Source organism: Hypomesus nipponensis, chromosome 28, assembly GCF_054491055.1.
Source record: "Hypomesus nipponensis isolate SF chromosome 28, ASM5449105v1, whole genome shotgun sequence".
Classification (NCBI taxonomy): domain Eukaryota; kingdom Metazoa; phylum Chordata; class Actinopteri; order Osmeriformes; family Osmeridae; genus Hypomesus; species Hypomesus nipponensis.
In genome coordinates, this window is record NC_140388.1 from 12,331,019 (window position 1) to 12,342,817 (window position 11,799).

The 11,799-nt window shown below is 43.8% G+C and overlaps 1 protein-coding gene and 1 long non-coding RNA gene across 3 annotated transcripts; one reads left to right on the forward strand and one right to left on the reverse strand.

Moving 5' to 3' along the window:
* Nucleotides 1–1,024: 1,024 nt before the first annotated feature.
* Nucleotides 1,025–5,649, forward strand: LOC146220101 (uncharacterized). 2 transcript variants are annotated; one of them, XR_014751007.1, is made up of 4 exons: nt 1,025–1,276; nt 1,495–1,572; nt 5,295–5,334; nt 5,571–5,649. It is a non-coding gene; the product is annotated as an uncharacterized LOC146220101 (long non-coding RNA). The 2 variants fall into 2 exon arrangements; XR_014751006.1 differs by lacking the exon at nt 1,025–1,276 and having other exon boundaries at nt 1,341–1,572.
* Nucleotides 4,521–11,799, reverse strand: slc6a4b (solute carrier family 6 member 4b). The gene is made up of 13 exons (XM_084694471.1): nt 11,577–11,799; nt 10,554–10,688; nt 9,954–10,173; nt 9,651–9,789; nt 9,363–9,497; nt 8,088–8,191; nt 7,103–7,230; nt 6,861–6,973; nt 6,411–6,542; nt 6,212–6,311; nt 5,933–6,033; nt 4,954–5,121; nt 4,521–4,601 (listed from the first exon to the last, which is right to left on the reverse strand). The coding sequence occupies exons 1-13, from the start codon at nt 11,797–11,799 to the stop codon at nt 4,521–4,523; spliced, it is 1,779 nt and encodes a 592-aa protein (XP_084550597.1).

Sequence of the window (11,799 nt, forward strand, 5' to 3'; positions counted from 1 at the left end):
CATATTTATAAGTGTGACGGCACAAAAAAATAGAACCAAGTTTCCAAATGTTGTGATTAGAACACTGCTGAGTTAAGTAGCAGTCCAAAGCCATACATCTACGAACCAATGTCATCTTTAAGATATTCAAGTAATGACTTGACAATTACAAGGTGGCCGGAAAGGGGCAATGTACTGAGTCAGTGATTAGTACGCTTATTCGTCGACAGGTGAGTCTGGATGTCTTTCCGTTTTCAGACACTACCTCAGTAGAAGAGCTGTTCCAGTAAAGCACTTTGTTTCCATGGCTGTGGATTAGAGGAACCGGTTCCTATTTTTTCTTCCTAATCAATGTGAGAACGATCACAAGCTTTATGCACTAGTGGTCGCTTCAAAAGTGCTAATGCGAAGCTCTCTGTTTGTAAGGTGACCAAACAGGACAACAAGGGGTGAAATGAGGTAACAAACGCCTAAAATGGGCTGCCATAACTACTCAATCTGTATAAAGGCAACTCAAATCATTCATGTTATGTATTATAATAGTAATTTTCTTGGACTTGGGTGTTATCTTCAAAAAACAACATCTGTTAATAACTTCCAGATGTTAAACATGAACTTAAAACGGTTATAACACAGAAAGAGAAAATATTACCATTTGGGGTTTTAATCATTCACATCATCAATGTTTTCTCACGGTAAACAATAATTTAATAAATCTATGATGCATTAAAAAAATTAATAATATCACAAATGTTAAAAAACATGTAAAACAATGACGAAAATGTTAAAACTACAGTATTGGTAACTTGAACTAAACTAATTGTATTGTAAAATGTTCTATAATCGCTGATAGACAAGCTTTCATCTACAAGAAAATAACCGTCAGAACTGCCATTTAAAAGGGTCAAGACTTCTAAGCATTTCATGTCTTTCGGGTGTTTCGTTTATGCGTGGATCTCCCTGACTAGTTGCGAGACCTTAGTGGAAGAACAAGGCAATTAAGTCCCCAGGACTGAAGTACTCTTGATTGAGACCAAACTCAGCTGTTTCTCATCGTCGATTCAATGGCTTGTAAACGCATACCGCCATCAGGATGATGACCACCAACAGGATAGAGAAGACACTCACGAGTAGAACTGCAAGAAACATTAATGAGCAAATTAGCCATTTACGCTGTCTCACTCTTCCTTTATATCCCAATACAATGTAGGCTACCCACTTCAGACGGCCTATGTCGTTTACAGTCTAAAGACATTTAGATACTGATGAACAAGGACAACATCAGTAGAATTGTCAGGTGTGCTCCTCGCCGTAAATCAACGAGGGCCTTGGTTAGCCTATTGGCTACCGATCCGTGTAAAACCTTACCTACATTCTGTTTCAGGAGGATCACATATGCTCTTTCGTTCAGTTTTGTGTCAAGCACTTGCCCGTTTACACATGCACCGCCTAATAGAACATACCAATTTAAAATTAGTCGGCTGTTAAGCATGATTTCGGAATTCTTTCAAGCAGGGAAGGGCAGTGACGATGATGATGGATATCAAGGCGGACCGTTCCAAGATGGTGTTCCTGGGTCCTAGAGTCGCCAGGGTAAGTTGTTGACAAAGTGATTAAAATGTAATTGTGGATGTTTTTATTTGCTCTTTTGATCGAAAACAAGTCACGCTTTTGTGTTTTGACATTTAAGTTGCTGTATGTCCGTATGTGGTCAGAGTCTTTGCACACAATACGCGAAATCGATTTTTAGGTACCTGCCAACAATGAATAGCCTACAGGTAGGCAACAAAGTGTAGGCCTAATACAATTTATCAAATAAAACAAATAAGCACGAAATCCATTTTCAAACTGTTGATAATGCAAGTGTTGGCTTCTCTCATCACATAATCTTCCTAAATGTCAAAGAGGAATGAGGTGTATTTATAAAGGTCAAGATCCTTGGGGTTAGATTCTTACATCATTACTGTGCATGACTGTTCCGTGGCCTTTCCTTATCACCATCTGTTGAAAGCACATGCATCATTACAAACACTTCTCTACTCTTAATGAGCCACTAAGCAGAAACGGGCTCGAGAGTGGCTCTGGTTGGAAATGAAATTGCAAGCTTCCTGGGTCCCTAGATCACTGTGAAAAGGAATCTGTACAATAGGCGACATAATAATATTGATGTACAGTGTTACTCTGTAGCTAGCTGTTCTGTGTGCAGACCTCTGTTGTTGCTGGCCTGAATGGTTCGGTGTTAGACCAGGATATCTCTTTAAGACTAATCTCTGTTGTAGCCTACACTGCAAGGCCTGGATAGCTGCAACAATTACACATAATGTTCTCTTTTGAGATGGTTCATTTAGAGATGGCCTGAGCTTCCCTGGCTCTAAATTATCTTTTTCACAGGAGACACACTAGGCACATGCCAAGGGCTTCATCAGTTTTCAGAAGTCTGTTGCTGCCTTTTAATGTTGTTACCCTTCTATCTTTGGAACATGCGCTTACAGAGTCCACACCGGAGTTCAAGATGATAAACCTACATTTAGGTTGGAGTCTCGGATCTGCAGTCCTTGCAGTCATTCGGTATCTGTGTCTGCCACAGACCGTTAAGTTTGCCGCGCCGTTCTCAACTGACGGTGAAAAGAAACTCCCATTGAGCCGTTCCCTCCCTTTCATGTGTCGTCCGTGTGTGGCGACGGCTTTGCTGCGGTAGCTCACACAAAAGGGCTTTGATCAACCTTCCTCCCACCTCGGTGGATATTACCCAAATGAGGAATTATGTACCCATTTATATTCTCCAGTTCTCATACCAGTGCCCCTTAACACAATCGAGCCTTGCGGTCCAGGTCTGCGTGGATATCAGTCAGTAGCTGTGGCCTGGGAGGGGGGGCTTGCCGTTCTGTTTAATAAAACATTTCATTAAAAGCATTTGAAGCTGGACACTTCTATTCCCTTGTATGTTGATGGATTCTGGATGTTGCAAATCAGCCTGTTAATTAAAATCTCTCATTGAGGTGACTGCATCAGGAGCGCCCCAACAATGACATGAGAGGCCGGGTGAACGGTGACAAAAATCCAGCCTGCAAACGTTTCTTCCCCTTGTGTTTATTGTGTCGATATTTCAGTCAATCAACATGTTTCAGGAACATCATTAACCCATGAAAAATACAATGTGATGTGGCTTTTGTCTTGAAATCTAGACTTGGATTTGTTGATTAACCATCTTAGGTAACAGACAGGATGGTTATGTTGTACGTCTTTATAGCGTTTGTTTCCTGCTCAGGACTGCACAAGTGGAGAACAGTTCTGACACATCCAAACAGTACTACAGGATCAAATGAATCAAGAGGTGGAAAGGAATCACAAGACATTCAAAATATATTTAGAAATAAACTTCTCATTACATTTCTTATAGACAATTCAAAATAGTAAATACATGAAAATATGTCAAATCTCTGGCTGGCTATGATATGGGCCTGGGTATTTTATCTGCACAAAAAAACAGTCTTCATTTATAAAGAAAACTAAAAAAAAGTTTTATGTTTGTCTGGAGAGGCACAAAATCAATACAGATTATACATGTCTTTTACATATCTAGAATATATAGGCATATTTAAGGCAAAAAAAAAACACTGTAAGTTGTTTGTCTCAACAACAAACACTTGGGAATATGTAACATAACACTTCATGTAGTTGGCTTGTTTCATTTAGGATTAATCTTCTTACAGAGATACTCATTCCTGATGTAAATAAAGCATAAAGAACAAGGGATACTGAGAGATCGTATCCAGTGTTCTCTCACACTGATTTCTCCTTAGCAGTGTTTTTAGTCTTATATTAACACTGCTATTTTGAGGTAATCGTCACACTTTAAAATGAAAAAAATTAATAAAAATGAGTTGAAATAGAAAGATATGAACCATTAATATATCACATTTGTTTTACTTCTCACACGTAACAAATCACATTGATATTGGCTATAAATGCACTGATCGGGTTTTCCCTTTCCCTATATTTATCAATAAAATTGAAAGAAACAGTCCTGGCTGTTGTTTGTCAGGTGTACAACATATAGAATCACGTATGAGCATTTTTGTTGTTGAATGATAGAACACCTACAGTAATTCCTTGGCATGGTAATCAAGTATATTGTCATGTAAGTACTTCAGCTGGTTTATCTGGTTTAGGAAAGGAGCGATTGGATTGCAAAGTGTCCCTAGAATCTTGGTACAGTACAGGCTGCTGGAAGTTCAGTCCTCAGTCACGTGTGTGAATGCTGAAGTCATCTGTGCACATCGCCTGACATGACTGACGACGAACACCAAACCAACCTAGAGATAATACAGCTTACCTAAAGACTATTACATTTGGAATTGGGAACGCATTTATCATATTTCCTCTTAATACTAATTGGTGTGTGTTGTACCCATCGAGCTGCCTGCTTAGCATGTGCTAGGTCCCAGGGGTGTTGGTCTGTGTTGTCAGAGCGCGGTCCTCTTCAGGAACAGGAAGTGACATCACGCGCCTGGCCTGGCCGGTGGCGGCGGGGGCTGTGTCTACGGGATGGGCGTCATGTTGAGGTTGTCTGTGTGGATGTCTGGAACAGTCCTCTCAGGACGCAGGCACACCGCCAGGCGCTGCAGGGAACAACAAGGAAGTTTAGCACGTTCACGTCGACACAACAGTTACCTGATACAGGTGTCGCTAACTCGCTCGCTGCCTGGGGAACATTGTTGTCCGCCCGTTTAGCCTACACCCTTCCATGTGAAGTTATTTCATCGATTGCTTCTAAGGGGTCAGGTGGCTGAGCAGTTAGGGAATCGGGCATTAATAAGCAGGTTGTCGGTTCAATTCCAGGTTGACATTGTGTCCTTGGGCAAGGCACTTCACCCTACTTGATTCGGGGGAAATGTCCCTGTACTTACTGTAAGTCGCTCTGGATAAGAGTATCTGCTAAATGAATGAATGTAATGTGTCTGTTGGTCTGACCTGCTTGAGGGATCCGGGTGTCCACACCAGCTTGTAGACCATGTAGATGGGGATCCACATGAAGGAGGAGGCTCCGATCACGTACCCTACTGAGATGCTCCAGTCGGGGTACTTGTAGTCGAACAGCGTCAGGGGAGGAGTCTTCAACAGGGAGCTCACTATGATATACTGAGAAGAAACAGAACACTCACTCACCGTCAAATAAGTAATACTTCATATAAATAAATAATAACTTCAGTTCCATTTTTGACCCCCACTGGGGCCCCTACTACCACACTGTGACACCCATGTCATGCCAACTCAACTTATATTCTGAATTTTTCAATCTTTCCATTCAACAGAGGGAGAAAAGCTGCATTTGTGGATGGCCCTTTTGACAAGGTAAAAGCTATTTCAATACCTAACTGTATTTACTCTCTTTTTTTTTCTTTAATAACTACGACCCATCGGGGTAGATGACGGCAGCACCTTTCTCATAAAAGGAGATGAGATGTGTGAAAATGTCACCTGGAGGAGATGGGGAAAGGCCAATTGAATCTACTGGAGATGTACAGTAGATAGTCAGGGATATTAGATTATGTGACGTTTATATTTAGTAATGGAATTGACATTTTCAGGATCAAGATGATGCTGGGATGAGGCCAGGAGAGAAAGAAATGAATGTAATACTGAACTTAAAAGAGGCACAGAGCCTGCTATTTTGTGATATTGTCCCTGGTCTGTACAAAACCTGTTTCCATAGTTCCCTGTGTAGCACCATGTTCCTGTTCACGACAGTGTTAAGTCAAGTTGATTTATAAAGCACATTTAAAAACAACAACCGCTGCCCAAACTGCTGTAGGCTACAACACAACATAACACCCACGAAAAAGTTAAAGAAACAAACCAAGACAACGAAAGGCAATTGTGTTAAAAGCCAAATAATAAAAACAGGTCTTGAGAAGGATTTAAAAACAGACGTCCACACGGTTCTCCTTACCGCAAGAAAGGCTGGACTGATGGCTACCCAGCAGACCTTCCAGAACAGTCCGGGAGCATATCCCAGCATGGCTTGGATGTCGTTACTGAACCTCTGGATCCCTGATGTGAAGACAAAAACTCACATTTACCACAAGATGCTCCAGTAGTCAAAAATACATTTTTAAAAACAGGGAGGTTCATTGTTGTTCCATCAAAATGATTATATTCGGCCTGGCTTATTCGATAAACTCGCTTTACGGACAGGCCCCAGGTGGGGTGCGATCCAGCCACCGCTCACCGTAGAACCATGAGACGGCGATAACTTCAAGGAAAACAACAGCTATGATGGAGGAGCCCACGCCAAACTCCTCCAGAAGCTTGACCACGTACGCCCCGCCCTGCCGAACACCGAGGGACAAAATGTGACTCGACCCGTGAACACACATCGACACAACCATTATTTATATGAATGCTTAGCGGTAGGTGTGGCCACCTACGTTGGTGAGGGTGCTGAGGGAGCCGAGGAAACAGACGATCACCAGGACGAGGACGAACAGCTCCCGCCTGTGGGAGAGGTACCCTGGGTATTCATCCAGCACGGCCGTGATGATGGCCTCCAGACCTCCGAACTGAGAAAACATTCACGGAGACATGAGCTCAAGAACTGCTACACCACCAAGCAGGAGAAGCAGGGCAGGCCCAAGGCATAAGCGAACTAAGCGGCTGCTTAGGGCCCCTGTGGCTACCAGAGAGCCCCAAAGAGCAAATGAAATTACAGTTTAATGTATTATGTAAAAATGTATATATTCTTTTTTTTTTTTGCAACGATAAGCGATGCCGAGGGGCCCCCAAATCAATTTTGCTTAAGGCTTGGGCCGGCCCTGAGGAGAAGATTTCACGTCAACAAAAATGACCAAAATAAATACCACCAAGGGTTTCTTTCGTACCGTGCTGTCCAGCCCGAGGGTGATCATCATCACAAAGAAGATGATGGCGAAGAACGTCGAGCCCATCATGTTGGCGATGGCTTCTGGGTACGTGATGAACAGCAAGCTGGGACCTGGAGGGAGACACAGATCGGAAGTGCAGAAGTTCTAACAGTATTTCAGGGGGTCAGAGTCACATGTTCAACAAGAACAGTACGTTGAAATCTCATTCATTTACAACTAAACAGGGTTCAGAGACCCACCTTTGTCCCTTGCCACATCCTCCACCTCCACCTTCCTCATCTCAGCCATGTAGCCGAGCACTGTGAAGATCACGAACCCAGACACGAAGCTGGTCAGGCAGTTCACCAGACTGGTCACGATGGCATCGCTGTCCACAGTTAGGGTTTGGTGCAAAGAGTTTGATGAGTTTGAGGAACAATCAGAAATCAAGAATCTGTTTGCATCTTTATCCGCATGTATTTTATATATGTCTATCATCTATTTCTCCCTTTCCCACAAGCTGGCCTAAAAAATATTTGAAAGAAATAGAAAAACCTCTTCTCTTGCTGGGGTAGTGACAATAACAGAACAGCCACTACACGTGATACAACATAAGATCTGGACTGGAATATTAACACCCAACCAACAGCGGTTCCCTTCCTCTCTTGTGGTACAGTTCTACCCTTCTAGAAAGAGCCTCCAACCTCCTTAAAAACACGACCCTGCCCTCCCCCAGCAGTGTGTCTGGGTTCAGTGTCGCTGTGTGATTCACATCTCAGACAGGCTCCACTTCCTCACGTTCCACTGTGCCGCGCTAATCGCGTTACCCACGCACACTCCACTGCCTTATTACAAGGGGTTCACAATTCGATTTCTTCTTCAGGATAACTCGTCGCCGATTCCCCCATCAACCACTCCCTGTTCTAATCACATTGTCTGAAAGACGATTCTTATTATATATTTTGTATTTTTTTGAAGGGCATCCGTCTCAACCATTCACTTGACGCATACACAGCTAATCCAGCTGATTTAGCTGCTGGACTCACGGGAGAGGGCGAGGTAAAAGGGTTGAGACAGGCTGGCTTAAGAGATTGTAGACGTGCACATCGGCAAGGCCTCGACCCAGAGAGAGTTCAAACTGAGATCACAAACATCCTAACATGCTCCCTTCCTCCCTGCTGAACCGTCGACCCCCCCCGTCGCGACCTCGCCGTGACCCCTGGATTGACCCCAGAGTGTTCTTACCGGTAGCAGTTGTTGGTGAAAGGGTTGTAGCTGGAGAGCGCCAGTAGGACTCCAAATCCTGGTCCCAGAGAAAAGAATATCTGAGCGGCAGCATCCACCCACACCTGCAGAACACAGAGGGAACAACTGACCTCACAAGCACAACTCTTCACATTCTCAACCAATGGGTTGTTTTCAAGCTCTGCAGAAGCCTTACGAAGGAGCCATTCATCTGAATCAAGTGTGCTGGAGCAGAGAAACATCTTAAATCCTGTATGCAGGGCATTGGGCCCTGGACAGGACAGTGGACAGAAGACCACTGTTATAGACCCTAACAATGTCCCCTGGGGGTTGAGAGCTTTATGAAGGAGCTGAATACAAGATTAACAATGGTAAACCGGGGACAGGTATAGTTCAGTGGTTAGTGTTTGACTGTAGATCAAGAGGTTGCTGGTTCACATTCCCCCCCACATTCTGCTTAGGAATAAAGAATCCTAAATAAGGCTTACCTGAGTAGATTTATCAAATTGGTCTAAATGTTAAATCATTTTGCTTTTAACATAATTACCTATAGTGTATCCTTCACTAGTGCACTTTATGCACTTTACGCAATAATAAAAGGTTGTTGAGAGAAAACATGTAGTTCTTTAATTTCCATATTTGGCCGTTCTGCCGTAACAGTTGTCAGGCTGAAAAAGGTACTGAGAGCCTCATAGGAACCCATTTTCCAAACAGCTGTACCTGGAGAGATCTGAAGAGGGGGACATGCTTTTGAGAGAGAGAGACAGAGAGAGAGAGAGAGGGAGTGTGCATGAGTGCAAGAGTGAGAGAACGAAGGGGGCTTTGTTAAAGAAAAAAAATGAAACCAATTATGCGTCGCATTATCCTGTTCTGTGGCTTATTTATGCATCTCATCTCATCCATATTCCCTTGAAGCAAAGCCTGTCCTCAGACTCAGACCTCACACTCAGCCCTGCAGAGAGGAGAGCCCTGAGGTAAGCTCTGAGCACATCCATCTGAGGTAAGCTCTGAGCACATCCATCTGAGGTAAGCTCTGAGCACATCCATCTGAGGTAAGCTCTGAGCACATCCATCTGAGGTAAGCTCTGAGCACATCCATCTGAGGTAAGCTCTGAGCACATCCATCTGAGGTACACACTGAGCACATCCATCTGAGGCCACCTCAAGACACCTCCCTCCTCCCTCCACCTCCATCAGCTCTGAGGCCGTCCTCAGGGTAAGAAAGATCCTGTGTGTGTGTGTGTGTGTGTGTGGGTGGGGGGGGGGGAGACTCACACTTGTCTCCAGAAGCTTCTCCCACTTGGGCTTGAGGTAGAACACCACCCCTCTCCAGGCGCCCGGCAGCGTGGCTCCCCGGATCAGCAGGATGAAGAGGACTACGTAGGGCAGGGTGGCCGTCACCCATACCACCTTGAGGAAGAGGGGGGTGGGGGAGGAGGGAGGAGAGGAGGGGAAGGGGGGTGGAGGTCATCGAAAAGGCTGTGAGATCTCAGGGAACCTGATGTCACGTCCTTGTGAGTTGGTCAGCCATGCAGCGTGTGACTCCAGCTGGCTTCCCTGTACCTTGCCTGATGTCTTCACTCCTTTCCACAGGCTGAAGTACACGATGGTGAAGATCAGGAAGAGGCAGAGCATCAGCTGCCAACGGACGCTCCCCACGTTGTGGAGCCCCGGAGACTTGTGGATCTCTAGAACGTTCCTCCTGAGATGGTGAAGCATCACAACCACAAGCAAACACACGATGACTGTAAGCTGGGAAGGGGGGAGGGAGGGGAGAGGGGACCCTGAAACATGATCACAATCTTTGTAAGGCCTCGCTTAAATCAATCCCATCGTCCTCCTTCCCTGCCACTTACATGCACTTACGTGTAAAACTCTTCCGCTGGAGACCTGGAGTAGTTATTCCAGGTGACGTTGTCTTTCCCAAAGTAGTTGGTGCAGTTCTCTGTGTTCCACACGTTGTCGCAGTTGGTCCAGGGTAGCGTGCTGGCGAAGGAGGAGTAGAAATAGAACAGAGCCCAGGCGATGATAGTGTTGTAGTAGAAGGACACGTAGAGAGCGATGATGCAGATGGCAAACCCAATGCCTGGACACAGGAAGACACGCTAACTGTGGGAGGCCAACATCAGGCGTCTAGCTATACACGTTTGAGCTGTCAAGCGATGGGTTTGTTACTTTGTCAGTGTTTTCCTTTATGCTTCAGGAAAGAAGTGGGTGAACTTTATGAAAACTAACGCAGGTACACAATTCTAGCAAGAACCATTTCATAAATATTTTTATTTGTATTTTATTTTTACCAGAAGTCAATATGAGTTTTTAAAGTTCTATTTTTTTACTACTTCTCTGAAAGAAATCCTCATAACTTATTCTATCTAGGAGTGTACTGATGACTGTGTATATGTAACAAGTGGACCATGCAGGGCATAGCCCTGGGTGTAACCTTTAACCTGGTGGTGAGCAGAGTACCTTTGAAAATGGGGCAGATGTGCTTCCATATGGATATAGCTCCTGTCCTGTGGAACTGGCCCATCGCCAGCTCCATGTAAAATAGTGGCACCCCTCCAAAGATGGCCATCAGAATGTAAGGGATGAGAAATGCACCTACACACCAGAGGAAGTGTTGGAGGTCATGAAGGTAGACCACATCTGCTTTATAATAACTGTAACATGGTGTAAAAGGCTGCATACATTATAAAGTGTAGGCACAGCAACGGTCAACCATTTGGTGGATGGCGTTATACTGATTCTGAAACGTTGCCCTATTTCTAGGTGCTTGAGGCTTTAGTTTACATCATTGAGTTTTTGATTGACAAGATGCTATAAGTGTATAAGACGAATTGTTTCAATTGACGTTGTGAATAATTGGAAGCGATTTAATGTTTTTTCGGGGATAAACTGTGTCAGATTAATGAGTATTATAGTGTAGGCCTGTGCAACAAGTGATTACAGTTATGCAGTGAACGTATCACAAAAGCTACACCATTTTGATAAGGACACAGAAGATTCCGTTTGAGATATTTTTTTTTACTTTTTGTTATTCAACATACAACCTTGGCTTATAGTTCCATCTGATTATAACAAATTGAATTTACTCAATTCCATGAGCAGATGATATGCCTACACTGAATTGTCTCAAATACTAAGCTACTTTGAAATACCGTTTCTTCTCATTTTGACGAAAGAAACGGACATGACATTTTAAGTTCTGAGTCTTAGGCTCTCGCGTAGGGAAAAGTATAGCCTACAATCAAAAACCGTGGACAGGTCCCTGTGGTCTTCACAATAACGCGCGCACATTGTTGAATATATACAGTTTAATTAAAATCAACACGCATAGAGACATCGTTTTTACAGTATCGTTTTAAATTATATATTTGAAAACGATTTACCAATAACGCATAACGAATGTCATTTAAACATGATATAAAATCGTCCAGAATAAATTAGCAAAATGTATTTTAAATAGCCAACTGCGTCTAAAACTCTTACCTCCTCCGTTTTGATAACAAATATATGGAAATCTCCAAACGTTTCCCAAGTCTACTGCGAATCCAATGACAGATAAGAGGAAATCCATCTTTTTGCTCCATTTGTCCCTGGAGTCCGTTTGAGTGATGACTGGCACCGGCGCGTTGTTTGTGTTATAGCTGGCATTCGAGGGGCCCTGGGCGCACGAGTTACCCACCGGGGCCGTTGAGTCTTGGCAGGGCAT